Here is a 17477-nt window from a genome sequence, read left to right on the forward strand (position 1 = left end):
ATGGTGCCATGTGTGAAAAGAGGCAACAACGAGAACAATGATGGGTTCATGCCTTATTGATGAAGGGATAACACGATAGAGATCTGAACAAGTGTTATCACAACGTTGATAGGGATTACCTGTTATAAGATCCTTCAAAGTGAAACCAAATCGACCAAACTCAATAGAAACCCATTTCTCAATGGAAAAACGACAAACATAAATAAGATTTTTAACTATTTTATCATAAACTAAGACATTGTTTTAAAACAAGACGGTTGATTGAAAAAAGGAAAAGATGTTTGACTAATATAGCTAACCGAAAGTAAAACGCTTTTGCCAACCATGATAAATTTAGATTCACATGGAGTTAAAGAACAAATTGTAGATGGATTAAATGTCATGTGAGTGATTGCTCCATAATCCATGTATATTGATTATCCTATGGTAGTTGGATAAACATAGACTCAAAAACTAATACAAGATTCGTATAGTTTTTTTTTCGAGCCTAATATTGTGGCGAGTGAGATTGAAGACCAAAGTAACTACATAATATTGCTGATATGGTGGTGTGAAAGGCTGCTGTCGATGTTTCACATCAACAACTCCATGCTACTCTCAGTTGTTTTTAGCATCCTCCTCGCAGCTACGTTCGAGCTCCAAATCCAAAATAGGACCAAAATTATCATTATTAAATTTTTTATATATTCTCTTAAAATAATACAATGCAAAAGCAAATAAAAAATCGGAAAACATTTTACATTTCATATGATATGGTGTTATAAAAATATATAAAACTAACATATTAAAAATGATGTGATAAGAGTATATTTACAAGCTTAGTTTTCATAATTGGTTTTAAAAAAATAAAAACACAAAATTAATACTTTATGATTTATAATTTTTTTTCAAATAAATTTCGTAAAAAAATATAAATCTAGTTATTTTATGTGGAATAGGGACAAAATCAATTTATGCGAAATAGGAACTGAAACTGTTAAGAAACTTTAAATTAAGGACCAAATAAAAAAAAATCAATCCTTTGGGATCAAATTCGAAAAAGCTTCTAAACTAAGAGACCAAAAATATAATTCACTTTTATCTGTTAATTACATAGTCCTCCAAATAAACTTCCACGTCATCCAAATATGACAATTCAACCTGGGGGTTACCTAAAAACCTAGAAATTGGGTTAAATTGTGATTTAAAAAAAAAATTATTGAAATCGTCCCTATGATTTGGTCAAAATTGCATGTTTGGTCCTTAACTTTCTTTTTGCACTCGCATTGTCCTTGTGGTTTGATTATGTTGCGCTTTTCGTCCCTTAGATACATAAACTTAGGGACCAAACGTGTAATTTTGACCAAACCATTGGGACGGAAAACGCAACAAAATCAAACCACAAGGACAATCCGAGTGCAAAAAGAAAGTTAGAGACCAGACATGCAATTTTGACAAAACCATAGGGACGATTTCAGTAATTTACTATCAATAAAAAGTGCTTTTATAGCGTTTGCCCTGCCCTTTTATTAAACGATAAAATATGAGAAACCGTGAACCGTTGCTATATATTTTGAAAAATGCGGGAGAGGAGCTGTCAGCCACGTGGACATCGTTTGTACAGATCAGACCACCGGATGGTTGATATTGAACGACGTTTTACTTCAATCGGAGACCCTAATTAATCAAAAATCAAAGTTTTTTTACATTTCTCCATTTGCAGATCTCCCTCCTCTGGCTCTCCTCCCTTATTCAATCTCCATCCAACACCAAAACACCAAATTTTTGCACTTCAATTCCATCATATTCAAAATCTCCGACGTCCAAATGCCCCAAAAAATCTAGGATTCGTCGAATTTTGACCCGTGTTTCCTGTTTCCTGTTTGGGGGGAAGGTTCGCGTAACAGGGTATTCGCAGAAACCCCCCAAATGGGTGCTTGCAGCTCGAAACATGAAGACACCCATCTTCCTGTAATTAAACGAAATAATTGCACAGACATGGAACAATCGACGAAGAAGAATGACCCAAATGTGGCGAGAAAGAGATGGTCATTTCTGGCGTTATACACACGAGGTCCAGCTTACTATTTTTTTTCAAGGAAGTCGTCGTCTCCGGCGACAAATGGAAAGACAAATCCGACGGTGAGACGGTTCTTCAGGAGGGCGTTTCAGCCGCTGACTCGTGCCCAGCACATGAAGGCGGTTCTGGCACGGCGGCATGGGGAGGGGAAGGAAGGGAATGTGAGGTTGAATAAGAGTTTTGGATTTTCGAAGCATATTAGACATAAGTGTGAGATAGGGGAGGAGGTTGGCAAAGGGCATTTTGGGCATACTCATAGAGCCAAGTTCAAGAAAGGGGAACATAAAGGTCAACAGGTTGCAGTCAAGATTATTCCAAAGTCAAAGGTTTGTTTGTTGTTTTTTTTTTGCTTTATATAATAGAAAAATATTTTGGTTTTATTTGTTTAGTTTTCATGAAGTTCTATAAAAACGTTGGATAAAGATATTAGAGGTAGATAGACATATATCCTCAAGGATGAAGAAACTGCTTTAATATAACACATCTGGCAAGAACAAATTCATACCATACAAGAGAGAATTTGAGAAGAGAATAATTTGAAAGAAAACTAGTACTAACTATAATACTTAAAGAAAGACAAAACTGAAAATTTGGTCCTTGTGGTTTTCAAAAATCTTTGGATGGGGTCCAAAAAGTTTCGGCTTGCATAGAAGGTCCAAAACCAAGGTTTTTATGGGTTTTTGGTCATAAACTTAACACATTTTTGTACTTTTGGTCCATGGAGCACTTGAATTGACTGTTTTGCCCTTAATTTTTTTTTGTATTTTATATATTTTTATTTTATAAATATTAATGCAAAAAAGGAATTAAGTTGGTTTACCCCATCTCTCTCTACCCACCCCACCGGAGCCCTCCCCCCTTCTCTCTCTTCCTCCTCCTCCTCCTCCTCCTTCTCTCTCTCTCTCTCTCTCTCTCTCTCTCTCTCTCTCTCTCTCTCTCTGCAAATGGAGGGGCTAGATGTCTTTAATGGCTCAAACTTAGGTGGATTAGGGCTTCTCGTGCCTTTGGTTATTTCTTGATCGGGCAAAGGAACAAAAAACGATCGAATGACCGCATCAAGAAGGAAGTGTGGAGGCAACCGCGATTTGGATCTGGTGGCTGCTGATCTTTCGTCAAGACCTCCAGTGGTTCTCTCGGTGGTGCTGGTCGAAGGTGACACCGAAAATGGAGAGGAAAGAAGTGGTGGTGGTCGGAATAACAATAGCAACAGCATGTAGTGGCAGCCAGTGGTGGTGGATGGCTTGCGATGGCAGCTCCACTGCCTCTTCTTTCTATCGTCCAGAAGCACATGATGGGGAAAGGAAAGGGGGGGGGGGGGGAAGAAAAAACTATTTAACGAGAGAGGAAGGGTTTGAGTGGAGGGTTGATCGATGAAAACAGTGGGTGCTTGGCTGATTCAATCGACGGAAAAAGGGGTGTGGTCCGATTGTCATTCACATGTTTTCTTCTTATTCTTATTCTTCCTTTTTCGTTTTGTAAGAGCTCGATGAATGGGAAAAGGGTTTTTGGGTTTGATGTTTAATAGCCTCGTTGTCTCGCCGGATGCTGCTCCATCTCCAGAGAAGCTTCTTGACAGAAATCAAGAGGAAAACGAAGGGAGAATTTAAAGATGTTGGTCAATTGCAAAGAGGGAGAAAGCATCTTTTGTTCCCGTCTTCATTTGATTTGGAATGAAAGGAGCATTATTGAAATAAGGGAAGAACGAATGGAAGAAAACAATCGGGCTGGATCGATCGTTATTCACAGGAAGAGGGGGGATGCCATGGTGGTCTGCTTGTTAGGGTAGAAACAACAACTTTGGCTGTTTGTTGTTATTGCTTCTTTCTTTTTCTTTTTATTATTGTTATCAGATAAGAAATGTAAAAGAGAGAGAGAGAGAGAGAGAGAGAGAGAGAGAGAGAGAGAGAGAGAGAGAGAGAGAGAGAGAGAGAGTGGGTATCGGTAGGGGTGGAGTGGAGGTCTAACCTTTTTGTTTTTTATTTTTATTTTATAAAGTATTAAAATAAATCAGAAAAGAAAATACAAAAATGAGATTAAAAGGGTAATTAGGTAATTTTAAATTTTTTTGGACCAAAAACCTAGAAAAACCTTGATTTTGGACCTTCTGTGCAAACTGGAAACTTTTTGGACCTCATCCAAAGATTTTTGCAAACCACAAGGACCAAATTTACAGTTTTATCTTAAAGAAATAAACGACATAAATAAATAGAAAGCACTGGTAGCTCCATTATGTCTAACCTCAAATTATCGTTTAACATTTTCTTCGGCCGACTTCTCCTAACTCAATCAACCGTAACATTGTCCACTAGATTGGCAAAAGAGTCTAAAACTAAAACCAGTTCTAAACTTTTCCTAAAATGGATGCATTTACTAGGATCGATCTCGATCGTGCAATACTAATCAGTCGTACTTTCAATTCAATAACTTTTTTAATCTAGACTGAAATCAATTTCACTTCTATATTATTTATATAAAAACTGAATAACATAATTAACTCGATCCGATATGTATCACATCTATAGTTGTTGCTGTAGGTGCACAAATGCAGGATCCGATCCGAATCCGGTCCGGTTTTGATTATGTCATGAAAAATCCGATCTGGATCCTGTCAAAATCTAATCCGGTTTCAACCAAAATCCGAATCCGATTCCAATCCGATTCAAACCGATTGTTAGCGGGTTTTATCGGATTTTGGGGCGGTTTTGAATCCGGTTTTTAGCAAATCCGGTTTTCAATCTGGTATCAAATCCGATTTTCCATAGGATTAGAATCTGGTGGATCGGAGCCATCCGATCCGGTTTGGTCAAATCTGGTTTTGACCAAAATCGGTTTTCGGATCGGATCGATTTCAAATCAAGGATCCGATTTTGGTGAGCATCTCTAGTTGTTGCTAAAATTTTACTGTACATTTATAATTTTTTATAGTAGACACCTAAAACCGAAATAAGGTCCTATTAAATGAATGTAAACATAACCGATTTATTAGTTTTAGATTGAGTATTGGGATGCTTGATATGTATTATTGTATAACTAGGTGAATCCTTATGCAATATGTAGAATAAAATTATATAGTTAATTTTTTTTTACATATACATGTTCAAAATAATAAGGCATCAACTATAAAATAAAACCTCTTACTTTAAATTGATATATAAATTTGCAACTATTTTAAACCATATATATATATATATATATATATATATATATATATATATATATATATATATATATATATATATATATATATATATGGGTCGCTCTAATGCTCCAGTGTACCGCCGGTAGCGGGGTATGCCTAATCATAAATAAGTATAGGGCAGAAAGGTATAATCATATATGATTATACAAGTTTATATGTATATGTCTAATCATAAATGATTATACATATATGTCTGTTCACAGAGTGAGTAATCATATATGATTATGACAGTTGGTGGCAAAAGAGGTGGTGACGACAGATGAGATGGTGGTATAAATGGTGGAGGTGGCAGTGGTGGGGTTGGATGGTGACATAGGTGGTGGCGGTGGCAGTTGTGGTGGTGGGGATGGTGGCGGAGGAGAAAGGAATGGACGACACTACATAATCATTTATGATTATAAAAGACCTGTCGCGCCGGTACATCGGTGGTTTAGAGCGGCATATGTGAAATATATGACTGAGGTTGAATCTGAAGATCTCTATTTTATGTTGAATTTCAATGGAACCTACGTCTATATATATATATATATATATATATATATATATATATATATATATATATATATATATATATATATATATATATATATTGCAACAAAGGAGTGTATTAATTGAGTTATTTGGTTGAACAATATTGCAACAATCTTAGTTATTTTACATAATAGAAGGTTGGTTATTCAAGTGGTTATTAATATATTTACGAGAAAAAAATGGTCAATGATGGGTAAAGATTTGGTTCAAAGTAAGGATGTTGCTAAAGAAACAAAGAATATGATTTCCACTCGTTGGGGAAAGGCCCGAAAGTATGGGTGATATGGTGTATATACACATGATACGAATGTTGCAATACATTTATGGTAGCGATGCCAAGGGATACCAATTTTGGTCCTCATCAAAGTGGCATATGTTTTGAGCTAGGATGTTAGGTTTAATGAGAAGTCGATAGCCCACTGAGGTGGTTCTTTGGGTAGGACAGGTATAGTGGAAGACATCTATAAATAGGTGGAGGATGGCTACTTTGAGGTGATATCGAATAATGGAAAGTACATTATTCAAATTGATATGAATATGGACAAGGAAACTAGCTAAGGAATTTTTCAATATAACCTTGGGTCTCTAGTAATGAGCTTATATGAGGATGTTCCTAAAGATGGAGTCGAAGAAGTTTGTCCTTTGATTGCTCGAGATATGTCCAAATTAGACCATCGGTTGGGTATGAGTTTGAGGAAATAGGAGCATACGAGGTTCAATTGAAGGATGCTAATTTGTTGGGAGGCAATTGTTTTGAAAGGTGCATGTATATGGATTAAGGCGATGATCAGAGACTAGAGAAATCATGGTTATGGTTTATGGCTTATATTTTTTTAACTGAATGGTATGGTTCAACTACAAATCGATGTTTTCACCCGTAGTGTAACATGGTAAGTTTCTTTATGGTAAACATAACAAAGGAAACACAAGGGTTCAACTTGAGGGGTTTTTGGTTTATCAGATGTAGGATCGTGTGGGTCGACATTGATGTTTCATATAGGGCTTGAAACATCTGCTAAGCACATATGCATAGGGTTTATAGGGGTTTGATAAGCATGTTAGGGTTGGCAAAAGGTTTGGTAGAGATCAATAAGAAGTCGGGTAAACAAAATGGTCTTTAGCCTAACAATATTAGGAATTGACGGATATAAGCCATTTAAGCCAAAAGTTGAAGGTTTAAGTCCTGTTGTTATCGAAATATCTAGATTTGTGACTAAAATAGTGGGTGTATGTGCACCGGTTAAAAGAAAAGATAAATTTCTAGATGTTTTAGTTGGTGCAACCGTGAAAAGACTTACTTGACTCAAAAAAATTTAAAGTGGATACTCTTTAGTTATCCAAGGTTTCGGTAAGGAAGTTTATACTTTCATTTTTGGATGCATTGAAAATACAAGTTGACTTTATTGTATGTCAAAGTGGGATTTTATAGGGATTTTCGATGACTTATATTAAAGGATAAGGGCTAGTTTGTAAATAAGGGACAAGTCTAGGATCCTAATATGTAAATAAGTGAAAGTTAAGTCAAAATGTATTTTTTTCTTCGACTCTTACCACACATAGATAGGAGCGTACAGAAGAATATTCTAGTTTTATTTTATCTCTATGGTTTTTTATATATATGTCGAATTCCATATTTCTTTGGTAATTATTTTTCATTCTTCTTTGTGCAAATTATTCCACAAATATAGTCATACACAATTTGGCACGACACTTTTAATGTTTGATCTTGCAATGACTAAATTTGAATCCATCTCCTCAGATGACAACAGCCATTGCCATTGATGATGTTCGACGGGAGGTAACGATACTAAAAGCTCTGTCAGGACATGACCACCTGATAAAATTTTATGATGCATATGAGGACCATGACAATGTATACCTCGTAATGGAGTAAGTCATGTGGTTATACTTTTTTTTTTTTTTTTTAATCTTTCATATATAATGTTTCATTACAAATCAATCAGTACTCTTATAAAGTTATATGAAAACATTGTAGGTTTTGTGAAGGAGGGGTGCTTTTAGATAGAATACTTTCAAGGTGTGTGTATTATCAATTGGAAATTGTACTCTTTCAAACTTGCAAAAATGGTCATTTGACTAAGCTTAACAGACCAAAACTAACGTAGATAATTTTAGGGACCAAAATCACAAGGAATCTTTGCAAATTGAAAGATTTTTGGACATTAACCAAAGAAAATTGCAAATGACAAGACATTTTTACAGTTTTGTCATTTTTTTCTTAGGGGAGGGAAATTTGCAGAAGATGATGCTAAAAGCTTATTGGTACAAATACTAACTGTTGTCGCCTTTTGTCATCTTCAAGGTGTTGTTCACCGGGACTTAAAACCAGAGGTCCGATGTTTTATTTACATAATGTATCAATTATATTAAGTAGATAAATAATGTTTACAAAATATCTAAAATTTTAATAACATATTTATAAAAAATGTCAAATGTATATATAACATCTTATCTTAATTGTTTCTTGAATCAGAACTTTATATATGCATCCAAAGACAAAGACGCCGAACTGAAGGTCATAGATTTCGGTTTGTCGGACTTCATAAGTCCAGGTACAATTACATGTAAATCAAAAAAAAAAAGTGTAAACTACATTTCTGGTCCCTAGATACCATCATCTTTACGGTTTTCAATTGGGTTAAAAATAGGGATAATTTTGGTATCTATGATTGGTCTGATTGGTTATGTTGCCCTTTTAAGGCTATGTAATTTTGACTTTGTTTCCTCTTTGCCTTGTTTCTCTTTGGCAGTGTATTTTCTTTTATATAATTGCCGTTTCAAAAAAAAAGGTATAGATAGGTTTTTCATGTTTTCTACAAAAAAAAAAAAACAAAAAAAAAAGAAAAAAAAAAAAACAAAATCTTACAATTTGGGTTTTGAGGTTTTTTTAGCTCTTCTTCATCAATGCTTTTAGTGAATGACTATTTTGTTTTCTAAATATAGCTAATGTTGACATTTTTTTATAAAAAATATAATCATTTTACTTGGAATAAAAATAAAAAATATTCCACAACCTCAAATGACTACCAAAATTGCTAAAGATAACATTTTAGGATTGAAATTGAAAAAATCAGTTGACCAAACATTTACTTTACTTTTAGAAAAATGATGACCGAAGGTTGTCTTGGGTTGCTCCAATCTCCATTCTAGTGTCATATTTATATAAATCAGTTAATTATTATTATTATTATTATTATTATTATTATTATTTGGTAGAACTTAGGCTCAAGGGAGTGGACCGCGGTTTGGCCGCACTATATGCCACATAGACAGAGGAACACCACCTCTATGCGGTCTTGGATGCGGTTTGGCCGCACCTCTCCCAATTTATGCCGCTCTCCTTCTCTCTCTTCCTTCAAGTGTCTTTCTCTTTGTTCTTATCTCTCTCACCTCTTTCTTTCTCTACTATAGTTCCCACAACCTAGGTGTGGTTAAGAGCCACACTTTGTGTGGTAAAGAACCACATTTGTGTGGTATAAATAATGTGGCTCCTACGTATCAGAGGAGGGAGTGCGGTTCTTGTGGCACCACTCCCTCCAACCTTATTTTGTTACAAACTACACTTTACTGGTAACCCTTTTGCAGACGAAAGACTCGATGACATTGTTGGTAGTGCATACTATGTTGCTCCAGAGGTTCTACAAAGATCATATGGTAGAGAAGCCGACGTATGGAGCACTGGCATTATAGCGTATGTTCTTTTATGTGGCAACCGCCCCTTTTGGGGTCGTACTGAGTCCGGTATCTTTCGAGCCGTTCTAAGAAACGAACCAGGTTTTAACGAAACTTGTTGGTCTAAACTATCATTCGAAGCCAAAGATTTCGTCAAAAGTTTATTGATCAAGGATCCTAGGAAACGATTAACCGCCGTCCAAGCCTTATGTAAGCATCTATATCTATATATATTTTCTCTTTATATTAAATAAGTAAAGTAACCATTCTTTTTATGATTGTGATCTTGAATATATATGAAAAAAAAATGTTGTAGGCCATCCATGGATTCGAAATGGTCACGAAATAAAACCGCCATTTGATATATCAATACTGAAGTTTGTGAAACGTTATATATGTTCATCGAGTCTCCGTAAAGCTACTTTACAGGTGTGTAATTTATCAAAGTAGGTTGCCTGATTATATTCGGAAACCATTATACTAAGAGTAATTTTGTTCCTTTTAATCTCTAGGCTCTATCAAAGACCTTAACTTTTGATGAGCTAGTCTACTTGAAAGAGCAGTTTTCGCTATTGGAACCAAATAATAGCGGATATATAAGCGTAGAGACTTTTAAAATGGTTTGTAACTAACACATGATTTTAATCATTTTATCACCATTTAATTATCTCAAATGTTGTGGTTATTGATTATAATTAACTTCTTGTCATTGGGTCAGGCATTAAGCAAATACTCTACGGATGCAATGAAGGAGTCATCTGTCCATGATTTCCTAGAATCGGTATGCATCGATCCGATATTTAATTAGTGCTGTAAGGATAAAATGGGTGAATGAGTCAAAAGGCCTATCTATATCTTTTTTAATCCAGTAAACTGTCAAAATGGTGATTTGACTATTCTACCCTTGGTTATGTTGCAGCTTGGAAAACTTAAATATAGGAGGATGGACTTTGAGGAGTTCTGTGCAGCTGCCCTTCGTGTCCATCAACTTGATGGGCATGATCGATGGGATGAACAAACTAAAACGGCTTATGAAATATTCGAGAAAGATGGTAACAGATCCATTGTGGTAGAAGAACTTGCTTCCGTAAGTGGATTCTTATTTTTGAGAAATTTTGTGAATTTAAAGTGAAAAAAAAAACATATAATGTTGTTGTATTTTCTTTTTCTTGTTAGGAACTCAGTCTTAGCCCATCAATTCCTGTGAGAGATGTTGTAGAGGATTTGATTAGGCAGACAGATGGAAAGCTGACATACCTGGGATTTGTGAAGGTGTTGCAAGGTGCATCGAGTCGGAATGTGGCCAAAGGTCAATAACAGAGTTTAGAATTTGAATCCTGTGTTTCTGTATTTTAACAAATTTCCCATCCAATTGTAAATCCCTCCAGTTGAACAGTTTACTATACCTGATTTCTTGAATTAGTGTGCTATTAAACCAGACCGATTAATTCGTTGTATCACATTTGGTAATTAGGAACTGCATTCAGTATTCACAAAACACATAGTAATAACAACGATTCAAAGAGAAGAGAAAACTAGTTGCTTAATTGAGGAAAAATTCCAGAGAAAAATTATCAGTCCTGATTCGGATCTAGAATAATCAGTTGTAAGCTCCATGAGAAGTTAAATTATCGATCGTCGATCGATGAATCTAACAGAGGCCACAGAACAAGTAGTCAAACAAAGTCTCTGTGCAATCGTAGACGCATGAACAACTGGTATTAAGTGATAGTTAGAATTAACATAATCGAAATTAGTGAAATCAAATGAAAATAGCAATACGATATATACCAGGTATCGATGATATTATCTTGTGAATCATCCTCTGGAGGATTGTTTGTGCTTGTGGTCTCCATGGCTTCAACTTGAGGTGCTTCCATCTCTCGCTTTACACACAGGGAATTAGAATTATGTGTTTGAGAAGAAGGCGACTGCAGTGAAAATTTGGTAGGTGGGATGTAGACTATAGAATCAGGAAATTGGTACTTAGAATTGGGTATTTGGGTCTGTGTTGAGTGGCTGCAAGTTAAATAGGTATGTAGATTGTGGAGTCAATGCAATGAAATGCCTACCTAATTTGAAACCGAAGTTTCGCGGATGACATTCTGGGTGGCTGCACAGCACCGTGGAAAGTGGAAACTAGTGGGGCTATTTAATTTGTTAGAGCATGTCAACTAGCCATTAAGAAGGAGATAAATAACAAAAATAACCGTCTATATCATTTTTAGAAAGATGACTTGTCATGAAATATTTTGGAAGAGTTATTGAGTTCATGAGATTTGACGTAAAGGTAATGATATATGAAATTAGATTCATTCCAATGACAAATGACATAAATTTTGTGAGGTCACGTAAAGTTATTGAGTTATTTCCGACACCTAATGCGGACTAGTCCAGGTCATTAAGGATTTATTTAATGCTCATTTTTAGTGGCGGACGTAGACTGTTTTAGTAAGGATGTCCTTGTCCTTCAAGCGGGTGCACCTAATAGAAAAAAAAAAAAGTAAAATTTACACACATTTAGACTTGGTTTAGAGTGCCTAACATGTAGGACTGTATGTTGTTTGGATAAAACCGAATTGTTCAATTTGATAATTTGGTTTGGATATTCGGATTTTTGGATTAGTTTTCAACAAAATCGAATTATTAGTTTGAATTTCGGATTGGTTTTGGTTTATAAAATAAGAACCGAATAGTCCAAAAAACCGAAAAAACATTTATTATATATATATATATATATATATATATATATATATATATATATATATATATACATAGCTATTTTTTAATTATCTAATTTATTTTTTCAATTTGGTTAAAAAACATTTCATCCGATAAAAAAACATTAATATGCATTTTATCTCAAAAGTTTTCTGTCTATAAAATACTTAACTACAATATATCTTCTTAGTAGTTATTTATAAATTTCAAATCACAACTAAATAATTTGTTTTTATTTCTTGTGTAAAATTGGGTAATATTTTAATTATATGTCATTTTAAAATATTTTGGTTTTTGAAAACCGAATTATAAAAACCGATCCAACCGAATTGTAATGAGATCGAATTTGAATTTAGTTTGGACTATTCGGATACATATTTTGAAAACCGAAATTAATTTGGATTCACTTGATTAGATCGGATCAAACTGATCCATCGAAACGAACTACTAACATGCCCTACCAACGCTACATATGTAGTCCAAACATTTCTTGTGAAGGCATATGCTACTTGGTATATTGGCCTCACGTTATCAAATACATGTAGACCAAGTCTGCCTACGCATGGTATTATATTTAGTTATGGTTTAGGTTTAGATTTCGAGAATGTTATGATATATATTGAATATTGTTTTAGTTTAAGGTTTAGGGTTTATGTTTCAAATTATAATGTATTTGGTAATATGTATATGAAAATATTTCCTTGTTTGTTTATGTTATTATATGGTTTCTTAAAATAATTAGTGTGTGTTGTTTATGTTGCATATATATATATATATATATATATATATATATATATATATATATATATATATATATATATATATATATATATATAGGGTTAGGTTAAATTGAGAACAACTTTTTATGTGAGAACATGAGAACTAATTTTAGCCATTAGATTTGGTGTATTTAAGGGTCAAGATTAAGTTTTCCTAATTTTTATGTATTCTAACGTGTTTTGTTGATATTCGTAATATTCTACAGTGATATTTATGTATTTAATGAGGTTTATGTAACATACGATATTGTTAAATAAGGTAATAGTGTGAAATTGCAAACGGTTCCCGATAAACCCTCGGAGAAAAAATCAAACCAAATCGTTTCCATTTGGGTGAAACGATCTTGACAGAATCTTCAAAAAAATTTCCAAGATATTATGTGAATCGTTTTATGTTATAAAATTGAAGCGGAATGAGGTAGACGAGAGCATAGAACTTGAGAAGGAGTCCAAGAATGATGGAAGCAGGATTTCAGTCAAAGTTTAGTAATACGGCTAACAATGCTATCGATCTTGAACAGGAAGAAGTCTTGTACCTTGAAACAGGTAACATAAAGATTTAATTTTTGGTTTTTCATCTACAATCGGAAATAGGGTTTTGTTTTAGGGTTTTATGAGGATTTATGATGTTTTGGCTGTTTGTCGGTAAAATCGAAGTTTTTTTTGTATAACTAGTAGTTGGTAGTGAGTGTGATTTGATCGTATGTTTGGTTTGCTTGAATAACAATTTGGCTGTGGATGTGATATGAGCTATAATTATGTTTTGAATGAATGCGTATTTAAATGTGATTGTAGAGTATCTGATAGAGTTGTTTGATTAAACTTTGAAGTTTATTTTGTTTAATCTTTGAAAAAAAGAGTTCGTATCGCCTTAAATGTTATTTGTAAACTGTAAATTGGTTCAATTTTATAAATTGTGTTCCATGTTTAAAATTGAAATGTGTATTCCTTTTAGGCGCATACTTCTGTGTAGAAAAATAACAATAGAGAAAATGTAGATGCATCTTTGAATATGTTATGTAGAAGGTGATATTCTTTGTTGAGTCTAGTAATACTGATTTTGCGTATTGATGTGGATGCTTTAATGAATGTTTTTTCTTGTTTTGAATATGAGTAATGATGCATAAAAAATTCAGCATCTAATAAGTGTAGGAGTGAATGGTGTTACTTCTAAGGCCATAGTTTGATGTTGTAAATAAATAAATTTAGTAATGTCTATGTGTGTATGAGTGGGTGTATGGGTATAGTTGTTATGTATGGCTAGTAAGTTAGTATACATTCATTAGTGAATATGTTTGGTAGTGAAGTTGGTATCTGTATAGAATGTGGATGTGTGATTATGTGGTTCATAATTGAATGTGTAATTAATAATGAATATGAATTACTATGCAATAGTGAATGTGTGTGGCAATGAATGGGAATTCTGTATTGAATGTGAATAAAGTATTGTGGGATAAGTTTTATGCCTACAGTTTGTAATTGAGTAAGTGAATGAGGAATCTGCAATGAATGTGGAAGTGATTGAGTAATCTGGAAGTGAATGTGTATTGTTATAGGAAGTGAGTATGTATTCTTTTATGAGTACATTATAGGAGGGATTAGTTTTTTGGCACATGAATATGTATTCATGTGTGAATATGGGATAAAATGGATTGTAGTGATTAATCTGTTATGAATTTGTATTAATTTCTCAATATGTGAGATAATGATTTTTTTTTCTTAGGTACATTAGTTATTGGATAAATTTTGTACATATAATGTGTAAAATGTAAGAATGATAAGTTTTTATTAAAATGTACAGGGTTATCAAGCATCCGTGTAGTTAAAGGAAATAAATCTATGAGAAGTGCAGGGAAGAAAGGGGTACCTGGTGGGGGAAAAAACTAGAATTACCCAAAAAGAGAAGCAATGGAAAATCATGTAAGAATGCCTCAAGTGATGATGATTTTGTTGAGAAGAAAAATGAGGTGGGTTCTAGAAAAATTGAAAAGAAAATGAAAAGGAAAAGGGTTGACAAGAGTGTTAATGATAAAGAGGTTAAGGTGAAAGGGAAAAAAGTAATTGGAGCTGAAGGAAAATGTAAAGAAGGGAAGGTAGGAACTGAATTTCAAAGGTTGAGTACTCGTATGTCTCCAAATTCTTTGTATCTAGCCATGAAAAGTTTGTCAAAGAGCTAGAGAGAAATGGTACGTGATATGGGTTTTGGATCTTTTCTGGGAATGAAGATTGATACACTACCTGGAAAGCTAGCATATTTTGTTGTAGATAGCTTCACAACAGGTTCTTGTTCCATAAGGGTTAAAAGTGGTGAAGTGGCCATAACAAATGAGACAGTGGAAGCTATGTTTGGACTTCCGAATAAGGGTTTGGATTTTAACACACTGGATGAATGTGATAAGAATGATCCTTTGCTTGAAGCTTGGAAAGGACAATATGGGAAGGGAAATTATTATAATGGTAACTATTTGAAAAATATAAGGAAAAAAAATGTTGCGGATGAGTTGTTTAAGCTGAATTTCTTGACGTTATTCATTAACACTTTTGCTGAAATAAAGACAATGGGGTCTTGTAGAATTAATTTTATTGAAAAGTTAATTCAATGCAAAGATGTGTCAAGGATTAACTGATGTGAGTACATAGTGGACTGTTTAGGAAAAAGCAAGAATAAATGGAGGTCAAATGCCAAAAATTGCTACTTCACAGGACCTGTGGCGCTTCTAATGGTATGATATTGAATATTGATTTAATCTTTTAATTTTTTTATCATTAAAAATTAATTGTAATGAAAAAATTATTGAATATAATTGTGTAGATGGCGTATGCAGACAGAGTGATATGTGAAGATGTAAATTTGCGTAGGCATAGGCCCTTCATCACAGAAATTGATTCAGAGCACCTTAGAGTGTTAGAAGAATATGAAGTAAGCAGGGGTGTATTTGGAAATCTAAGTATAAGGGAAAATGTGGATGGTGTGTTTTATGATGCGATGATGAATCAAGATCATTCAAAAGATAGATCAGTTGAGGTAAACAATTGTATAATAAATATAATAGGAATAGTAATTAATTTATTTTATGGTTTGTTAATTGTATAGTATTAAAAAATATTAGATTGTTAAAGTAAAAGTTCATTTATTTTTATTGTAGGAGAGTTGTGGGATTATTGAGAGTATGGTAGGAAGGTTGGTTAAGCAGAAGCAGGTTGTAAAGGCAAGTAGTTTGATGTGTATGGAAATGCATCTGAATAATGATAAAATGAAGGCAGTGATTAAGAAGGTTGTTGACATCTTTAATGGGACAACACTAAAAGCCTTAATTGCTGAAAGGCATGGAGATAGAATAGAGGTTGATGGTATGAGTGTGAATGCAACAGGAGGAGGACAAACAGATGAGGATATGAACCAAATGATTACTAATTTGACAAATAAGATGGGGGAGGATTTACTTAGTGGACGAAAAGTTCATTCTGAATCGAATGTGGATGCTTCAGATCATGGAATGGAACGAATGTCCCCGACAATTGTGAAGCCAACCGGTATGTGCAATGATAAGGTTCTGTTTGAGCATCATGGTGGTACACAACAACAGAATATAGGAATGGAAGTTGTAATACAATGGGAATTCTACTTTTGATTCTCCTTGTATATTAACACCTGGTTGGATAAAGCAAGCTGATGAAATAGAAAGGAACAACTCTAAAAAGAGTAGTATGTTTAATAATGATTGTCCATCGTTTGAAGCTAGACTTAATGAATGCGCAGATGAGGTGAATACTTCGAAAGGGAATGAAGGTAAAGATGATGCAATTGTTGAACATGAATGTCTTAAAAGGACAAAGAGAAATGTTGAAGCTGTAGTAGGGATTAAAATGAGAGAAAAAAGAGAAATGAAGCATGGGCGTACACTGAAGTCACCTTTTGTACAAAGAGTTGTGGACTTGAAAGATTCAGTTGAGCAAAAAGAAATACTGGTTGCACAAGCTATTATTGGATTAGGAATGGATAAAAGGTGTAGTTGCATACTTGTTTATTTGTTTTTTTATGATTAATGTTATGTAAAATATCTGATGTATACAACCATGAAAAATGTAGGGAGCTCGTATGGGAAACAAAAGAAGGGTTTGGAATGCATCTACAATATGCCAGAACTATTGTAGCAAAAGTGAATATTCATTCAAATGTAATCGACTGTTGGAGTGTTGTACTAAACAAATTGGAAGAGAGTAAGGCAGAGTCGTCATATTCTAAACTTTTTTTTACAATAGGCACACTGGTATGGTTTATTTAAAAAAATGTAATAACAGTTTTTAAAAAATTTAATGTTACTTATTGTGTTGTTTAATTGTAATGCCCAACGTGAATCAATGTTTGACGAGAGGGTAAATGAAGATGTAAGATACAAGGAGTTTGAAGTTATGGTCTCCTCAGCAATTGAAGATCTTACAACTGATTCTGAGGTAAAAAAAAACGTGGATTTGGTAATAAAAATATGATGAT

The 17477-nt window shown here is 33.9% G+C and overlaps 1 protein-coding gene and 1 long non-coding RNA gene across 2 annotated transcripts; one reads left to right on the forward strand and one right to left on the reverse strand.

Moving 5' to 3' along the window:
* The first annotated feature begins 1605 nt into the window (after positions 1–1605).
* On the forward strand, positions 1606–10920 carry LOC145087554 (CDPK-related kinase 5-like). Its single transcript, XM_079025518.1, has 11 exons — positions 1606–2385; positions 7549–7679; positions 7786–7827; positions 8033–8141; positions 8284–8362; positions 9396–9692; positions 9799–9911; positions 9995–10102; positions 10201–10263; positions 10402–10569; positions 10659–10920. Exons 1-11 carry the CDS (start codon positions 1909–1911, stop codon positions 10797–10799), a joined length of 1728 nt encoding a protein of 575 aa, XP_078881644.1. The 5' UTR covers positions 1606–1908; the 3' UTR covers positions 10800–10920.
* A 24-nt stretch (positions 10921–10944) lies between these two features.
* On the reverse strand, positions 10945–11683 carry LOC145087555 (uncharacterized). The gene is made up of 2 exons (XR_013700839.1): positions 11274–11683; positions 10945–11197 (listed from the first exon to the last, which is right to left on the reverse strand). It is a non-coding gene; the product is annotated as an uncharacterized LOC145087555 (long non-coding RNA).
* Positions 11684–17477: the final 5794 nt, after the last annotated feature.

This window comes from Lactuca serriola, chromosome 2 (genome assembly GCF_051521515.1).
Source record: "Lactuca serriola cultivar US96UC23 chromosome 2, Lser_US96UC23_V15, whole genome shotgun sequence".
NCBI lineage: Eukaryota > Viridiplantae > Streptophyta > Magnoliopsida > Asterales > Asteraceae > Lactuca > Lactuca serriola.

Coding starts and splice junctions, on each gene's coding strand:
- LOC145087554 (XM_079025518.1), top strand. CDS start 1,909: ATGGGTGCTTGCAGCTCGAAACATGAAGACACCCATCTTCCTGTAATT. Junction 7,828..8,032: donor TTAGATAGAATACTTTCAAG/GTGTGTGTATTA, acceptor TTTTTTTCTTAG/GGGAGGGAAATTTGCAGAAG. Junction 9,912..9,994: donor TCCGTAAAGCTACTTTACAG/GTGTGTAATTTA, acceptor TTTAATCTCTAG/GCTCTATCAAAGACCTTAAC.